This window comes from Microcebus murinus, chromosome 8, assembly GCF_040939455.1.
Source record: "Microcebus murinus isolate Inina chromosome 8, M.murinus_Inina_mat1.0, whole genome shotgun sequence".
Lineage (NCBI taxonomy): Eukaryota > Metazoa > Chordata > Mammalia > Primates > Cheirogaleidae > Microcebus > Microcebus murinus.
In genome coordinates this window covers 24,710,875-24,730,545 of record NC_134111.1, presented here as the reverse complement: position 1 = coordinate 24,730,545, position 19,671 = coordinate 24,710,875, and the positions used below count along the sequence as shown (strand labels likewise).

The 19,671-nt window shown below is 34.8% G+C and overlaps 1 protein-coding gene and 1 long non-coding RNA gene across 3 annotated transcripts in view; one reads left to right on the top strand and one right to left on the bottom strand.

Annotated features, from left to right (window-relative positions):
* The window catches only part of LOC105859097 (uncharacterized), an 80,360-nt gene extending 74,116 nt beyond the window's left edge, over positions 1-6,244 (bottom strand). Inside the window, exon 1 of the long non-coding RNA XR_012920493.1 lies at positions 6,131-6,244. This is a non-coding gene — a long non-coding RNA (uncharacterized LOC105859097). The remainder of the gene's footprint in view (positions 1-6,130) is intronic.
* A 5,427-nt stretch (positions 6,245-11,671) lies between these two features.
* Positions 11,672-19,671, top strand: part of LRP1B (LDL receptor related protein 1B) — a 1,745,675-nt gene continuing 1,737,675 nt past the window's right edge. For both annotated transcript variants that reach the window (XM_020288518.2, XM_076005497.1), the window contains exon 1: positions 11,672-12,505. In XM_020288518.2, the coding sequence (XP_020144107.2) occupies positions 12,424-12,505 (82 nt within the window). In that variant the 5' untranslated portion in view covers positions 11,672-12,423. The remainder of the gene's footprint in view (positions 12,506-19,671) is intronic.

Below are 19,671 nucleotides of genomic sequence, written 5' to 3'. Positions count from 1 at the left end.
GTCAATAATTAGTAAATTGTTTGAGTATCTTTTGCACAATGTATTGAAATGTTCCCTTTACAGTATATTGAATTCTTCAATGTGAAGCAGCATCTAGAATTTCTAGTCTGTTTAATTGGTCTTTCCACCTATTTCTACATCATTAGATTATTCTTTAATTTGTATAGTGTTGTATTTTCCTGTATTATTTTCTAGAGCAAATGTCACTATCCTCCTGTTACTCTTACTGAATATATTTGCACAATCATCATGTATTTATTTTTTCTAACTTAGTATTAAAGTCATTTGGTCAAATTCCAAATGGAGAAATTATCTTACAATTTAATTTGAGATTGTATTATATCAAGCCATCAACTCTTTGTTTGAAGTGTTTTAATATGTCTTATTTTATTATTGTTTTGCATGTTCTTACATTTTAAAATTTATATTGAAAGATATACAGGGGTAATGGTTAATATTACCTAACTTTTAGCAATACAATATATCCTTTCTGTATTAATTCATATGATAGAATTCAATTGTTCCTGTTATAAGTACTGTTCCTTTTAATTTATTTAGGTTGGTATTTCCCTCACTATTTCTTTTATCATGGGGATATTTCTTTATTTTCATTGAAAGAAAGAATCACAGATGTCTTATTAACTATTAGTATTACATCCTCAGGTCCTCACACATTATTTACTACATAAAAGATATTCTATAAATATTTTTGAACCAAAATATTTGAAAAAAGCAACAAACAGATAAATGTTAAAAACTCAGTCTCAGAATCAATGTATTTTAATTGGGGTGTTTCTTGCATTCACTTTTATGATGCCAGTAGGTCCATTTGTTCTTATTTCAAACATCTTTTTTTAAAGCATATTTCTTTGGTTTCTTTTTATTTTGTTAGTAATCAAATTTTCTTTACTTCTATTTTTTAATCAATTTGGAGGTTTTATATACTACTATTGCTAGTACATTTTGAAAAGTCTACTTTTTCAGCACTGAAAATAAGATAACATCTATTGTTTCTAGCCTTGTATAGAGTAATAAATTTGACAAAATTTGTCTCTGTTAAATTCTGTATCTTTTTTTATTAAACATTTCTAATATATTTAACACTATTATTTCAATTATTCAAAATAATAGTTATAATTTTCTCCAAGCATGATTTTTTAAAAATATTTTATTACATTTTCCAAACAAAAAGAAACTGTAATTTCTCTTTTGTAATAGAAACCAAATATATTTTGAGGCTTAACTAGAATCCTAACTTTGACAGTTTCCTTTATAACAATACATATATATATTTTTTTCCAAAATCTATTTTACTTATTTTTTTTAGTTCAAACTTTTAAATTTATGTTTCTTATATGCTGCCTTTTATCTTTGGCTACCTGTTTTTAAATGTGTCTGTGTTTTGTCTCTCCAAACAAATGAATCTACTTCTTTGGAAGCAGCAGGGAGTCTTACAGAATGTGGCTTAGTGGTCAATGGATCTGGTGAGATTGTGTGGCATCATTACAAAGATTAGATCCTTAAATAGATCAGTCAGGTTGCAACAGGCTACCTAGGTAATTTGCATGACTGTACCACAAGTGAAGGGCCTGGCACAGTGACAGCAGATGTTGGTGAGATACAGTAACTGGGAGCCCTGGTGTTATCTCCATTCTGCTGAGGTGGATGTTATAGTTTGGAGAATTCAAGTGATTAGCCCAAATCATTTAATTGAAAGTGTCAGAATTTAGAAATAAATCCAGAAGGTGAGGTAAATAGCCAGGGAGGCTTGGTACTGGATCACTGGATTAATTGGCCTAGGGTTCTTTTTAAGAAAATCACTTTTTAATAGATAAAAGATTACTTTGACAATCTGGGATAGGAATCTGGAATGTGGGCTTCCACCATGGGAAATGGAGAAATGAGAGATGAGATCCAAGCAAGTTTATACAGAAGTGTGAATGTAATAGGCATTCTAATTGCATATTGGATGGATTTATGTTTTTGTGGCAAATTCTTGGTTTGTTCAAGTAAGATATTTTCATTGTCTTCAAAGTGTAAATTCTTTAATATGCCTTTAAAATGCTACATCATCTGCCAACTTTGATTTTTCAAAATTCCAGATAATCATCTCTCACTTTATTATCTTAGCAATATGTGCCTTAACACATCCTGTTCCCTCTGCTAGAATGGTCCTCCCTCACTTTTAATCTTAGCAAACTATTCAAAAGTCATCTGAAGAGTCTCTTCCCTGGTAAAATCTTTTTTGCTCCGCAAGGACTGAAATGTATGTTTATCAAAGCCTCCACTGTGCATTATGGATACTTTTCTTTATAGCACTTAGCAGGACACTTTTTAATAGTCTCTTCAGACCCATTTTCTCATTAGACATATAGCTCTTGAAAACAGGGGCCATGACATTCCACTAGAGTAATTCCAGCACCAAGCACTGTGCTTTTCAAATAACAAGCCTGCAATAAATAAATGAGAGAAGAAAGGAGAGAGGCAAGAATGGAAATTAAGACGTCCTTCTCATTGCCCACTGGTATCATTGCTGCATCAGTTCTGAATTTAGAAGTAAACTCATCCCAAGCAAAAAACTTTTTAGCCAGAGACTTTGTATGTGTGTGTGTGTGTGTGTGTTTCAGACCAATAATGTTAACAACATTTTTGAATCCAAGTACATTACATAGAACATAAACTCAGTAGTCTATTTTAAAAAGGATCTAATTACAGTCCTATCACTTAGTGGGCCACTCTGAGTAAAAACAATCTCAGCCTTGATATATATTACACTATATTTTCTAAACCGGATAAAGACAGAGGGTATGTGACATAGCAGTGAGGACATATGTCCCTTCTTGTCTACCCCTTTCAACTCCAGGCTATAATACAAATAAGGCTTATAATCCTCAAGAAGTCCCAGCCACCACAACCTGACATCAGACTGGCAGGAACATGTAAGTGTATGCTGCCTTTCATTATATTTCAATATTATTCATAGATGTTGAGTTGAAATTTTAAAAAATCTTGAGATATAAAAGGTTCTATTCCTAGCCAGATCAACAATTGGACTTCCTCCTATATGAGGATATTCTGTTTTCATTTCTAAAACATATAGCTAGTTGATTTCTCTTTTGATATTTTAAGCAAAAGACCTATATCTGATAAACACAAATTTTAAATGTATATTTTGAAATAAAGTAACTGATACTGTGAATGCAGACCAAATAGAAGAGTAGGCAAATCAGAACTTCAGAGGACATTTTAGCATAAGCAGAGAAACAACTAAGTGGTTAAAATGAGTTTTCTTTGGATTTTCAGATATTCAGGCATGGGGAAAGAAAAGATGCATATACTTTTCTCAAAGATGAATATTCTGATCATTTTATTTTTTATTTTAAATAAAATTCACTGCTGAAACAATTTTTAAAAGCTTACCTAGCTACATGAATAAAAATATTAAAAGTATCCTATAGGGGGCACTCAAGTACTATGAACCGAAGCATTTACTGCTTCTAGTGTCAGATATTGTTTGGATGGAAAAGGGTAGACCCTTGGGCACATTTTCATGTTGCCTTTTATATAAAGAACAAAAATGAGTAAAATAAATGAAAATACTCTTTGTCACACTTCTAATATTCCCCAGAGAAAGACAAAGGGATATTAAAAGGTGTGCTTAAATGGCATTTTGAGCATTATTATTCTAAAAGCATAAAGGTGTAATAGTGTAGAGAGCTGAGTTTTTCTGCATTTCCAAAATTCTAAACAAAATTTCTTCTACATTATAGTTTAATGACGGAGATAATTATCATTTTCTTCTGAAGACGTTTAGTTTCATAAAACAGTAAAAATCAGAGTCATGTGCTTCATTTTTCTCTAGGTTTTAAAGCAGAATAATATGAGACTATTTAAATTAAATTACTTTTGAAAAATATTCCTAAGAGAAGTTAAGTCTATCACTTGCATAGATAAGTTGTAACAAAAAAATGGGGATTTTTTTTAAAGAGGGCGAGTTGGTAGAGGTGAGGACAAAACTAAAATCCACTCCAGCAGCCTGTGTGCCAAATGTTATTTCAACTGAGCTATGTTTTGATAGCAGAGAGATTATTGGAACCAAAACCTAAATGAAAGCCTGTGATAGTACCTAAATGAAATCAAATGGTGTTTTCTTTAAAGTCATGGGGGGAGGGGAGGAGTTTCATTTAGGCTTTGAACCTGTAGTTAAAAAGAAGTTGCTTTTTAATTTTAATATGGTCGATATTATGGTAGCTTAAAAATGAACATCTAGATGCTTTCAAGGTAGTGATGTGAATCCCATCAAACACATTAAATACCAATCGCCCATTGAATTTCCCATTGGGAATTTCCCATTTAAGTGCTTCACCATGCTCGTCACTCAGAGCATGTGTGTTCTATTTCTGTTATTTTCAGAAAAGGAAATTTAATTTGTGCCTTTGATTTGAAAACAGCAAATATGAGTGCTAACTCCCTTCATTAGCTGGTTCACCATGGTCACAGCTGTGAATAATGGATTCACTTCTAGTACCATTTGTCAAATAGATAACTTGGGACACCTGTATGCATGTTTGAGCAACTTCTATATTCTATTTACAATATAAGGTAAGATTTGAGGCCGATTTTCCTTATGATTGAAGAGATCTAAATATTTGCTTTCATAAAATTAGGTTATATGTCAGCCATCTCTAACAATAATTTGAGAGGAGTCTTGAGTTCTTGATGTACTTTGAAAGCATCAAGATTTTAAATAAGACAATTTGTGACTAAGATTTCTTACATTTAATACAGTTATTAAGGCCAAAGAGATAGGGTTTTCTGGAATAGTCTTGATTAGAAATATTCTTCCTGTTGCTCCATAATTCTATTTATTAGGCCATGTGTTCAATTTTTGTTTGGAAGCTGTGACTATCATAAATATAAAATGTGGAGGAGGAAGGAGAGGGAAGAAGGAAATGGCCTGAAAACCACAAATGCAGTCAGGCAGTTGCCACCATAATGTCCCTGAGGCTCTAATTTGCTTTCACTTGCAACCTACAGCTAGGAGCATGTTTGGTCTAGAAACTCCCCACCCAAATTTAGGCCTGATAACTAGTTGCCCTTTAATACATTTCATTGTATGTGAAGAACAGAATATGTTACTTTTTCTAAGCTATCTTCCCAGTGGTTAGCCATATTTTTGTGGGAATGTCCAAATTAATTAATCTCACCAGTTTTGGATATAAAGTGAAAAATAATATCAACAATCCTTTGACCAATTTTTGTATATTCTCCAAATATAGATCCATTCATTGTTATATATCTATATGTACAATACTTTTTTCTTTTTCAATTGACTGTAGTATAGTTTTCAGGAAAACTCAATAAAGAGCATAAAACTATTTCTTGTTATTTCCATTCAGTTTCTTTCAGCAAGAAGGAAAAAACAGGAAATGAGATTAGAATAAATCAGGATTGATATCTAAGATTACCAAATTGTAATTTCATTTAGAAATAAGTGTATTTTATCAAAAAGGAAAATATAAACTCTGAATTATCAATTATATTCTTGGTCATATTGTGTCTAGCATTGCTAGTGATCTTCTTCTATCTTTCCTATTATGTACTTGTGAATAACTTTATCTTGACCCTCATTGTTGTTACTATTGTTATGAGTAGGATTTGCAGAATGATATGAATGATACCCTGGGTAACGTCTATTTACCATGCAGAATGTAGCAATTGAAAGTCATAAAAACATTTAATGGTCTCTCAACTATAACTTTGCCAGGACTCATGCATAAAATCACACATTTTCACAAATCTTGATAAATATATCCAGGTCCAAATGTCACTATTTTTCTTCCCACAAAGAGAGGCTTGACACAAAATTAGGGCATTCTGTTTGGGGCTATAAAACTTCTTTTTGCATTTTAGTTTTATAATGATTAAAAAGTATAATTTTCATGACATAAAAACGTTTTCAGAGGGCAAGAGACGTTTCCTATCTGTGAGAAATGATTTTTTTTTACTTAAAAAGTTAATAATGTTCTGGAAAAGGTAGTTTTGTAAGTTTTGCTTTAAAACAAACTTTAAAAAAAATATAAAAGCACTACTCTAAATAAATGCCACTTGCTATTCACTATTCACTTACATGACTTTCACTCTGTGACAGGCACTACACCCAAATGGAGCTGCTTCCCAGTGTGAGTTATATAAGGTGTACTTTGAAGAAAGATTTGTTTTTCTCTTCTTTCTTTTTTTTTTTTGCTTCTCTTTACTGTTTTGTTCTGTAATTTATTATCTGAAGGCCATTTCTGATAAAGGAATAGAAAGAAAATAATTACTCTTCTTAAAAAAACCAAATGAAACAAAACAAAACAAAGTTCATAAGAAGTGAAAAGTCATTAATTAATGGTAAGGCAAATAGTCTCTGCTTGCCTATTACAGGATTATGGAGAAAGCATATATAAAAAGATGAAAAGAATTTTTTTGGTTGGAAATCATGAAATGCTAAAAACTATACAAAAATAAAGTTATGAAAAAATATAATTTGGATATAAAATAGGAAATTATTAGCTATAAAGGGAATAAGATTATTAAAAGGGTCACAAATAGGTCTCCATTAGTAACAGCTATAATAAAAATCAATCAATGAATAAAAGTCGAACAAGAATCTCTAACATTCTTTTTTTCTCCTCTGATTCTATGTTAATTCACAACATTACAGGATCCTAAGAATATGATAAATCTGTAAGAAAGATCACGGACAGTATCTCTGAATGTTCTTAATTTTGAATGTTTCTGAATTTGCTACCGAGTTCTAGCTTAAAGTATGATGTGCTGATTGAGTCAATTTATGTGCCAACCCTCAAGGTATATAAATATATTTTATGATTTCTTTTTCGGAGTTTAATTCTAATGGGAGTCTTGGTTTCTCTCTGTCTACAATGACATTTTCCAAGAATGACACTGCACTAATTTTATGGGGTGGTCTCAGTGATGGCCTTTATCTGCCATGCCTGTGGTTTTTGACAGAATGTTTCCCACAACATCCTGGAAGATCAGTCCCTTAGCATAGAAAAAGTATTTGGTTTAGATTATATGCTCTATTCATGCAAGGACTATGTCTATTATCCTCATTGCAATATACACAGCGCCAAATACAGTATCTATCTTATAATATTAGTGAGGGAACGAATTCATAACCTCTGACATAGGAAAAATCTAAAGTAATATCAACAAAGCTGACTCTGACTACATAATACAGGAAAGAGTCAGGAAACTTTATTCAAGGGTTATTTCTGATATTAATAAAATGTGTGACCTCAGACTGGTCACCTTTCCTTTCTTTAAAATTTTTTCATTTGTAAAATGTGGTAAATTGGACTAGGTTATTTGAATGTTCATTCCAGCTCCAACACTCTAAAGATTTCCAGTTATAATTAAGGAGCAGCTAGATGATGACCGAAAGGTCAGAGATCCATATTAGTAGGTAGAAAAATGCTTCAAGTTCATATTCAGAGTGTGTCCTGACTACCGACCACTGACAACCAACTCTCCTCATGATACACTAAGTCCTTTTCCAGCAGTTGGAGAAGGCAACATGAGCTCATCTTGATCACAAATATGTCAGGGTCTAAAAGCATCAAAGCAATTTACCTTATGATCAGCAATTGCCCTGAAACCCAAGGGCTAGTCCCAAGTGACAAGGATTTGGTGAGTTTTTGACATTTCTCTATTACCCACACATGGATTGCAATATTACTGATTGTGCCATCTGTTGACATATCCAAAAAGCAAAAAGGAATTTGGATCTTGAGGCTATACTATTATAATGGAAGTTATTCCTTTAAAAATGAAAATAAATATTATTTTTATCTTTCAAGCTGCCTGCTGACTTTGTCTGAATTAGTAGACTCCTTTCCTTCCAGCTGTGAAAAGTTTATCAAACAAGAATCAGACAAAACTTAAAAACAATCAAATTAGTATTAAAAGCTTATATCATTTGTTTTTTGAAAGTTATAATTGTCTCTGAGTTGTGCTTTCCACCATAACATGTATATCTGAAGGGACTCACAAATGACAGTAAACAGAAGCTGAGACTATGTAAAGAGAAGACAACTTCATTTTCTTGGAAATATTTTTATTTGCCAGATCTAATCAGATTGTTGCAACACTTTTCATTTTCTTTTCAGTTGTATATACTTTCCAATAATTGGCAAATGGTAGGAATTAAAGGTGTACTAAAATCTGATTCTACCAAATCCCCATATCCCAGTTGAAACAGAGCACACTTTTGAAGAAAAGCACTCAAAAATGTGCATTGAAATGCCACAGTTTGAGAAATAACTCCAATGTAAAGTTTTTTCTCAGGGGTTTTGCCTGAAGTAACTGCTTCAATTTTAAAGAGCTGATAATGTTTCCTTAACCATTTTCTCTTACTCTTTCTCCCTCTCTTTGGGTCTCCCTCTCTTTCCCTCTCTCTCTCCTTTTCCTTTTCCTTCTCACCCTGTGTCTGCTGCTGCCTGGCAACTTTTCTATCTGGAAAGGCAAGAGCAAGAAACCCAGCAGCCCTTCCACGAAATCCCTAGCAACCTAATGTTCAGGCCAACTTTCCTTCAAACGCATCTCTTCCATGAGACAGACTGTCAGCTCCAGTTTGTTTAGACACATATCCTCTTTGTAACTTACAACTTCCAGGTGTGTAGCACATGAATTGTTACTATCTATGGTAAGAAACTCAACAGCACAGAAAATAATTAAGGTAGCAGAAATGAAATCTAATGTTTGATCACATGCGTAGAAAGCATGGCTCTAATTGGAGCAGTATAAGATTACTACTGACTGATAATTAATATTCTTGTGTTGTTTTAGAACAGAAAGTAAGAATGATTGGTTCTACTTTGTTTAATTTATCTCAATGATAGATTTCATAATATTCTATAGTTTGATGAATTAATTTATTTAACTTGTCAGTGTTAATAACTCTGATTAGAATGAAGAAATTATAACGGGCCATAGTAACAAACAAACTTTGAACAGTGACTCTAGCTATTTTCACTTCGTTGGTAGCAAACTTTATTAATTTCCTTTTCCATTAAAGCATATATTATGGGGAAATAAAAATATTTCATAGAAAATTGTATTTATGCCTTCTATTTTGTTTATAATCCATTAGAGTTGAGTTGATGGTTTTCAAAACCTAGGAATACATTATTTAATTTTAAACCTCGGATTTGGTCTATACTTTAATCAATCTTATTGGTGCCCATAAAAATTATCTCCTTTGATGAACTGGTCATTTTCAATAGATATTTAGAAGAACAACTACCTTAAACAAGTGATATGATGTGTTACAGACAAGTTGATCCCACACCATTTCGATACTGGCTTTATTTCAGTTTTGGAGCAAATATATATCTATTGTTTAACACTTAATCTGTTTATTATACACTATGGTTTTGTGGTATGAGTCAAAGTCCTTATTATAAATCTTTGTCTTAAAAATTATTCTTGGCAAGCATTTAAATTCATGAGTTGTGTTGACTTGAGCACTGGTACATACCTATGCATCTATACTGCCACCAAATTTCTGTAGAGATTTTTTTATACTATTAGGACTTTATTAATCATATATATTTGCATTCATAAAGTAAAACTCCAAATATCATTTCATAGATAATACTTCACTGAGATTCATTCATAGTTAACATTAAATATAACAAGTCATCTTTTATTGGTACTGTAGCCTATACCTTAGTAATCAAGCCTCCACATCACTCTCACTGTTTTATAGCACTATTTTGAGTCATGTGTCATTCATGATTGGAGATTTAATTGGTGATTATTTAAAACAATTCTATTTTACTTTATTATTCTGGTCACAATGCGCAGTCAATGCGTTCTTGATTTTCTTCCATTCGAGGAAGTAAAAAAAAGTCAACTCTGCCTAATTCACTTAATAGAGTGATTGTTAGCAGGCACTACATATTTAAAATGTAGTATATTTATAGCGCAAATGTTTCTGGACATTTACTTCTCTGATTATCTTTCCTAGCTTTCCCCTTTTCCAAGATGGCCATAGAATCTAGGGCTGCTACACATATTGCAGAAGTGGGTGATTCACTGATTTTAATCATAGCATTGTGGCACTTTGGTACATGGTTAGCCTTTGGTGGGTCTAAGTATTCCAGTCTACTTTCCTCTTACCTTGCAATTTTTGAAGTGGATGGCGATTGGTTGCAATCTTATAGAAGAGGAAGAATCTGGATCTCCTCAGCATGGCTTGTGAGCCCTCCTGATTTTCTTGCCCAGGCTTCAGTGGATACAAATTTCCTAATAGCTGACCTCCTAGTTGACTGAATGGAATCATGTAAGAAAGACACTCACTCACTTGGTCCCAATGAATAAGTATTTCATAGAATGCAGAGGTCTGTGTACCTTCTGAGAAAGGGACATTTATTACATTGCATGTCATTGAAAATATACTTCTCTCTTTCTCTCTCCCTCATATTCTTTCAACTCTATCACTCATTCCAAAGTTTGTGACTTTAGGGTATGAAGTAAAATAGGTGGGGAAAAAAAAAGGCTCTCCATTTATTGTAGATGGTGCATTTGATTATGAAACAATAAAAACATGTAGGGGAAATTATACATGTAACAACTTTAGAAGAAAAAAGCATACCATTTTAAATGTAGGAGTCATATTTTAGATGCTAAACGATTTGATTTACAAGGGAAAGTAAACTTTAAAATTTAAAATATGAAAAAAGTGACATAAAAGATATATTTATAATCACAGAGTATGAAAATGTGGATTTCACAGATTCTTGGCAATATTCTCCAGTGTCACTTTTGCATTCTTTGATCCAGTCTAATTTTAATGGCTTCAAAGATGTTTCTGGATAACTTTACTCTCATAAATAGCTGGTTCACAGTGCTGGCATTCATCTATAAGTCTCAACCAGTAAACTGAGGAAAGTGTTTAAAGTATTAATATCCTCCTTTCGCTTTTCAATTACCCTGTTGCTTAGTTTTGTTCCTTTCTTATACTTTTCCCTTCCCACTCATTTCAGGTTTTAAAATAGTAAATACAAAGCATTTTCAACCTTTGTTCTTAGAGAAGAATTATTGATGCATACTAGGAAGAAAGTAAGCCTTTGACAATTACAATTCTGATTTTTAACTCCACAGCCATTTTTGAAACAGGAACTAAAATTTTAGGTATTTGGATGATCGTGTTCAAAACTTAAGGGGTCATACTAACAATTTTTTTTAATCCTACTGATTCATTCTGATGCATCTGATGGCTAGGGAAAGTTCTCAAACCGCCACTGTACTGTGTGAAAAAGGAAAACAAAACAAAACAAAAACAACAACAACAAAACCCTCCAAACCTGTTTAAAATGGCTCAAGATACCCTTTTAAAGAGAGAAAATCACTGCCAAACACACTGCCAATTCCTTATTTTTATTGTTCCCTGCTTGGGGACCTCAATAGCCTTTTTTCCATTAACCTTTCCTTCTTAAGCAATGGTTAACGACTTGTGAGGTTGTTTGGGGTTTTTTGTTTGTTGTTTGTTTCTGCTGAGTCACTAAATTTTGCATCTTTGTCCCCAGGTGCCGCTCAGCATAAAAGTTAAAAGTGCAATTCAGGAAGCACTGGGGGATTCTGTGTGGACAGGAGGAATCCATTTCCCTGGGAGAAGCTCTGGTACTTGGCTTGTCCTTCCTTGCCGGGAAGGAAGCTTCCAAGGAGCGAAGGGATCAGATCCTCTTTGCCTGGAGAAGCAGCAGCCGGGGGCTCCAGCTGATCATTCGCACTGGCTGCGAAACGCGGAGCGTTCGGGGCGCCTGGCTGGCTCAGCCCAATGCAGAAAAGTCTCCCCCTTCGCTAAAGACCCAAATCCCTACAGAACCGGCTTGGAGTTACTTTCCCTTCAAGGAGACCGAAAAATAATTGTGATTTGCGGCGCTCTCGCCTTGCGGTGGTATTTTCCTGTTGTGCTAAACGCCTCTTGCTAAGTAATAGATGTGATTGATGTGGACGACCGAGGGGTGCGCGGCGGCGGCGGCGGATTCGGCGATTCATCAGTGGATTCCCATCCGCTGGCATCTCTCGCTGCCCCTCTTGCGTGATGTAAGATCAGACGTACCCTGCATTGGAAAGTCAAGACACACGGGCGGCTCGCCCGCGCTCACACGCGCTCTCCGGGCCCCCCTCCCCGCGCGCGCGCGTCGCTACACCTTCCACATCCTGCTCCAGGCAGGAGAAGGCGCACTGGCTGGACGCACTGAGCTGAAGAATTTCCAGTGACATTTGTGAACGACGCTGCTCCATTCGGGGCTCCGAGCCGCCGCCGCCGCCGCCGCCGCCGCCGCCGGGCCGAGGGCGCCGCCGCCGCCGAGCAGTCCCCAGCGCAGGCTTCCTTCCCGGGCGACCACCATGTCCGAGTTTCTCCTCGCCTTACTCACTCTCTCGGGATTATTGCCTGTCGCCAAGGTGCTGGCCGTGGGAGCCGACCGAGGTAAGGAGAACACCCCCGACCCCTCCCTCCTCTTTTTCCTCCCTTGCGTTCCTCGGCTTCCCTGCTGGGCGATGCTTGCAGATAAGTGAGTGGGAAACTTAAGTCCTTGCAGCCCGGCTCCCCGGACCGGTTGGTTGGCCACTGCGCGGTGGCCTCTTGGGGGGGACGAGAGGTGCGGTGGGGGATTTCTGAACCAGGTGTCAGAGTCCTCAGCAAACCCCCCCACCACCCCCCAACCAACGGCTTCTCCCCTTTTGGCCATTTGCCCGTCCTGATTTGGTCCCCTCCCGGAGCGTTTGGACTTGACTGCGCGCTTCTGCCCGCGCATCCTAAGCGCTGCAGATGTTGGGATCCGAATTCGCATTTCCAAGAGACTTCCTCCGCCCCGGCTCAACTGCGAGCTTTTGCGGGCTCCGGGTTCTCCGCGCTGAGCGTGTTGCGCCCTCAACTTAGCTCCCAGGTTAACTTCCTTACCTGCTGCACTCGGGGACTCTGGAGAGGGCAGAGCGCCCATTCGAGCCCCTTTCGTTTCTGTAGCCCTTTCCTGGGGACAGACTCGGGCGAGATTCCCGTGGTCAGCAAGGGAGGCTTTTAGGGCGCTTCTGGGGCGCACGCACCTGCTTGAACTTGACTTTTTTGACTCGGAAGGTCTGTGACACAAATCCCCACGGTACCTAGAGGGGCTAACCCACGACTGGAGTGTCTTGCTCCAGCCTGGCGCTTTGTTTTCCCTTTTTCTCCACGTAGCTGATGAATGGTATAAGTTTGGAGGGGTTTGGGTGTGGGGAGCCGAAGAGAGAGGAGGTGCGAATTAAAATAAACAGGGATTCTGTAAACTTTTCATCTGGAAAACCAGGAATCCCTGTGCAAGTTTAATAGCCCTTGACGACAGAAGCGCTGATGAAAGGCGGGGAAAGAGTAGATGAATATTTGGTTTGCTGGCACTGGATTTGGAAGGGTTAACTGCTCAAAGTAAAATCAGGAGTATCATAGATCTAGTTTTTTTAAAATCATAAAATAAGCTCCTATTGACTGGTATAGTTCAGGCTGTACTGGTATAGTTCAGCCTTTTAGTTTAAATAGGAAAAAAAAGGAAGAAAGAAAAAAGAAAAAATACCCAGATCTCAATACCAAACGAACAGGCAAAATGTTGCATTGGGAGATTTAGTGACTGTGTTTGTATGCCGTGAATTATGAATTGGCTAAAAACTATTGCTTCATTATAAGAAAGAACAAGGAAATGAATCGCAGTGTTTCTATTCAACCTGCTGTTGGCAACCAGATTCTAGTCTGTATAGCCTACCCACACGTGTCATTTCCTTTACCAATAGTGGAACTAATATGAGTTCCTTTAGAAAATGTAACATTTAGTGGTGATAATCTTTTAAATGTATCATTGCCACCTAACTATATAGCTTCTGAACTTGCTTAACTTTCCTTGAAGTTGGTGTGGAATAGTTGAAAACTATACTGATGAAATGGAAGCATATAGCTCTCCTTGAAAAGATGATGTTCTCTGATCTGGAACAATCAGCTCTCAACCTTTCTTTGGAAGAATGTTTGAAGTTGTACCAGAACAGATGAACAGAATGGAGCTTTTCAGCCCAGCGTGCTAGCAAAATATAATGGCACTGGCAGACTACTGCTATTGGACTACTTCTGATTGAGCCCCTATCTCCAGAAATTTGACCTCATCTAGAGCTAAGTCCCCAGTGCTTTTGTGTGTGTTTATGAGATAGGACTGTTGCTATTATGATTAGAATAAATACTTAGCAAGGATTTTTTTATATAATTTTTTAAAATGTACAGACCCCCAACTTTCTTCTGAGATAAAAAAATTAAATAACTAAGAGGATTGTATTTGGTGCCAATTTAGTTCCATGAGCGAGAGGAACGCCTAAGATATAAACAGAATACATTGAAAATGATTGTTAGTTTCTCCTAAAATGAACTAGTGTGATATTGTATCACCATGTCCACACAAGTACTGTGTAAGATAGCACAAGTAAAAATAGTTGTAGATCAACACTTCATGACTATTATGTGTATTTAACATAACTTATAAAACTGTTTGAAAAGAGCTAAAATTGTCACAGCTAGCTCTCAAAAGTGAAAAGGGTGGGCCCCATTTAGAAAAGGAAAAAATAAAAAAAGAAATCTTGTTGAAAGTTAAAAAAGAAAGTGCTGCTGCATTATGACAAACTTCCCTCACTGAAATGCTGAAACAGAAGATATGAGAACATAAACTCAAGAAAGAGGTTAATGAGATGTAACTTTCTGCACAGGCTTATGTCAATTGTCCTCAAAGAATAGAACAGGCATGTGAGTTACACAGGTGTGCTTTGTAGTATCAAAAATTGAGAAATCACTTTAGACTCCCCAGCTACTTACTGGGTAACGGGTAGCTTCTTAAACTGTATAGACAAGGTAAGAAATGTTTGTCTTACCTTCTTCCTGTGTTGCTCTTCCCTTTGTAAGTTTGTGAGCATAAGCTCAAACATTTTATTCAATAGAAAAATACTTGAATGCAACTTGTCAATCCATACACATCCACTTGTCTTTTAATTCTATATTATTTATTTTCTTAGTTTATATTGATTTTGTACAGCACTAAACTAATGTACATGTCAGTTCTTATTAGATTCTTCACATCTTAATAAGGAAACATCTTTGTAGCTCTTAACAGCCAAAAGTGGAGGATAAATTAGATTCACTTAGAATCAACCAATTTGTCATATAACAATGTCATATCATATCAAAGTATTGCTTGATAAGGATTAAGACTTAAAAGGAAGTATATTTTAAATTGTCAAATTTTCTGAAAAGAAAAGGGATTGAGAGACCTAAAGCTAGTCTCTTTTAAATTCTTGAGTCTGATAAGACATGGAGACATATTTCCAAATAATTAAAGTTCATGCTGTTATCGTCATTTTAATGTGCCTGTGTTGAAAACCATGGCAAATCACATGTATGTCAAAATTTTAATCTTCCTCCCATCAAAGAATAATGAACTGCAATTCATGTCTCTTTATATTCCACAAATATCATTAAAGTTTTGTTTTGAAGAGGTCTCTAATCTTTGAGTATATTCATTTTCTCTCTCTCTCCCCCTCCCCTCAATCTCAAATTGAAACTGGGTAAGAAGGAAAGGAAACAATGAAGAAAAAAAGAAAAATTTAAGTGTGCTAAAACAATAAAAAAGATTGTGAATAGCAGAAAACAGAATTAGGGAGAGAAAAGAGTAGAAAGAAAGTCAAAGGTAAATTTAGGAAAAGGCTGAATCTAAATCAGTATTTTTTAAAGAAGAGATTAAAGTATCTTTAGACAAAATAATACTTTCTTAAAATGAGTATTTTTTTTTCTCTCATTTCAAAATAAATATCATGTGAAAATATTTACAGTATAAAAATAAGTTAAAGAAACTTCCATCAGTGTGAGTCTGGATTATAATTAAACTTCTAAGAATGGAGAGATACATGGGAATATTGCAGAAAACCTAAGTGTTAAGTATCCTGGAATTATAAAGATGGAAGTGATTTTTTAAAACTTTAAGTGAATTTGAAGGAAATCGTAGAAAGGGTGATGAATGAGTGATATTGTTAATGTATTCTTAAGAATGAGATGATGCTTTCTGAATGCTACTTGTCATTCAGGGTGGAGATGTGCAGAGATTTTTAGTTTGCAAATGTATTGGATCCAGGACTTTAGTTTCTTGCCAGTTGCCTTGTCAATTTCTTTTCAGAGCCTAGGGCATTCCATAAAGATAAACTCTGCTTAAAGTTACCTGAACTGAACTTGACCTGGTCTTCTATCAGGATTATAATTTTGAGGGATCTCTAAATCTCTCCAACCTCTATGTTAATATGGTCCAGTTTTTTTTTGTTTGTTTTTTTTTTTAGTTTCTGATGTTAATTTTTATATCTAAATATGAAATGTACAACACCCCCTTTCTTCAACTCCTTCCTGGTTATTGGGATTCTGTGTAGTAAAAAGTACAAATCAAACATACTGATAGATTTTTCTACCTTTTGTGGCTGTCTGTCAAAACAATTCTTGTACAAAGGAAACACTTGTCTTCATTCTAGATAGATGCATTCAAAGGAAGTAGAATTAATACTAAAAGTTAAACATGCCTATACTAACATGATGCCATTAGTCAAACCAAGTTAGTAGTAAGTGGAACCCACTTACGCAATTCTCACTTTCTCTCTACATATATACGTATATATGCATACACATATATATCTTCTTTAAAATGTCAGTCTCAGCCCAAACATTTATAATAATACCACTCTGGCCTGAAAATTGGAGGTGGTTTTTATTAACGAAGCTTTTGTTTTCAAAACTCTAGATAAAATATGTCTATTTTTGTGATTATCGCCTTCTTGAAAAACAAAAGTGAAATGAAAAAATTTTGAGTTATTTTTCAACTCACAACATGCAATATTCTAATAAGTTTCCATATAATAAATATTTTGTTGTAACAGAATCTGTGTGGAGGAAATAAATGTCAAAATGCATTTGCCTTTGAAATGCCTATAATTATGATATACCTGATGCTTATACTTTGAAACAATATGTTTAGTAGCTGGAATGCTAAAGAAAATAAAGCAAGAGTTGACTACTCTTATGAGTTAACCAGAATATATGCTTGGATAAACTGCCAACAGAAAATAGTCATGTTTACTTTAGGTGATTTAAAACTTTTGTTAAATTTACAAAATAAAACTGCCCTCTAGTATTTAATCTAAGAATAATGACAAAAAACTATCTTGATGCACAGAGAGAGAGAAAATATGGAGGTTTTTGATTTCGTTTGGGGTGTAAAATAGGGAGACAAAATTAATCTAACCACCCAAAAAGAAAAATGTCAAGTGGCATTTTTTATCCTCTTCCATGGAGTTGCTACACATTTTCATATGGATTGCTATTTCCAAATTTAACCTACATAACAAGGGATTTACTAGAGGTATAGTAATGAGATTCCAACATAGTAATCACAAATCTAACAGTCTATGCCTTGGGAACATTCTCCAGTTGTATTTTAGAAGGAGATATTTAAAACATATTAGTTTCTTGAAAAAAATTCTATTATTTAAACACTAAGTAATACAAAAATGAAAATATACCCCAAATTAATTCTGAGTCTTTTGTAAGTTAATATTTGGACTAATTACCCAGTGTGTGTCCCATTGGCACACTATAGAGTGGGTTTACCTTACCTGATTTTGAGAAGTATCATGCTTGCAATAATATCAAATCACTGTTCTGGCTCTTCTGTGCTCTCTCATTTGAATAACATGTCACTTTCACCAAGTACATCTGAACCTTCTATTTTAGAAAAAGGGGAGTGAGGCTTCAGAAGATTCTGCCATGCATCACAACAAGTAAGCTTAGACCTTCACAACATATATGTTTTTTTCTATTAGAAGTTTTTCTTCCATAAACTGCTTTCACAATTTTAGATCTATATTTTTTGTTCATAAATGATTTGGTGGCCTCCCTTTTCCCCCCTGGCATAACTTCAAGGCCAATTTAGAAAATATGTATTATTTATTGCTCTGTTCTGAATTCAGTGATACGGAAATATAGAATCTCTCTCCTTTCATCCCTCCCTCCCTCTCTCTCTCTCTTTCTTCACATCTTAATGATTTAGATCTATTTTATCTCTATACAAACCCAATTATTTTGACTGAGCTTCCTAACTAAACTAATTGGTGAAACTGACTAGAAACTAAATGGAAATCAAAACTATTGAATAGTTGGTATAGGTCCTGTAAAATTGTAAAACTGGTCTTGCAGGAAAAGCATAAAGTTAAATTTTATGAAAAACAACAATAACAACATATTTCCCTGAAAGACTCAAACAGCATATTTACCTTCTGCATTTGTAGAGCAAATCCTATGTGTCTTTTTCACTGTGCCTATTATATTAGGCCAATGAAACATTCTTGGTAGTAATTCCATATTTACATCATGGGATAGCATAAGAGTTTAAAACACTATTAGAATATGAATAAATATGTACTCTGAATTCATTTGTACTCAAAGAAAGATTACTTTATTGGAAGTAACTGAAAATTTATTATCTTTCTTTATTGAGTTTACTCTTTAACAGAATTTATTTTTCTCCATTTTGTAAAACATTTAAAAAAATTGAAATACATTCTGAAGTGTGGTTTCAAAGTCAAGATTTTCTCTCAATAAAGGACAGATAATGGAAATTATTGAAGTAATAAGATGGACAATAGGATTAAATGTGCTTTTAAATATGGCTATCAGAACCTTCTCATGCAGTCACATTAACTTAGTTTTAATCAGCAATTAGGTGTCCAATTATGGTTTAAAAATACAATGGCATGATTAAATAAATGGGTATACCCATTTGTTGCTCTTATTTCCCATTATTTCAAATTTGTAAGAATCATCAGTGGAAAGGCGTAATGCTCAGGTTGGAAATATTTGAGTTACTTCTGTCATTCAATAACTCTGCCAATCTTATTTGTTAAAAAACAATATAGTATCGACATCTGGGATTTCTTCTCAAATATCCCCAAATAGTTGTAAGTATACACACAATTTTCAAAGCTGTCTTTTTACTCACAGAAAAAAAAAAAAGAAAAGTAATTTCAATTAATGCATTCTTATAATCGAGTCATTTATTTAATCGTATTTTTCTCAGATAGCAGCTTGATTATAGTTATCTGTATAAGAAGCTTCCCATTTGTTATACACATAATATTATACCTAGGTCCTCTATAGAAGTTGAGAAAATACCTTTTCATAAGCTATTTCTTCTAACTTTAAGTAAAAGAAAAAATACTTCTTGAAGAAGATAGAACACATTGCCTTGTTAAGATACTTGGGTTACATTTTATCTCACAATGCATTCTTATTAACAGTCAGACATCTCTTCCTGACTTGCATGCACCTCATTGTCCTGACTGGCTTAGCCTTCAGACCAAAGACAGGTATTGTTGAAACATGACCTCATTTTAGTCGAAAGAATACGTTTCTTCTTTAGGTAAGATCAAGGTACCATGTATCATCTCTTGTTTTATTCTTGTAATCAATAGGACATTCCTTCCTAACTTTTCCACATTGCATTGACATCCTTCAAGACTTCCAAGACTGCTTAACTTTAGAAATACAAATACATAATTCCT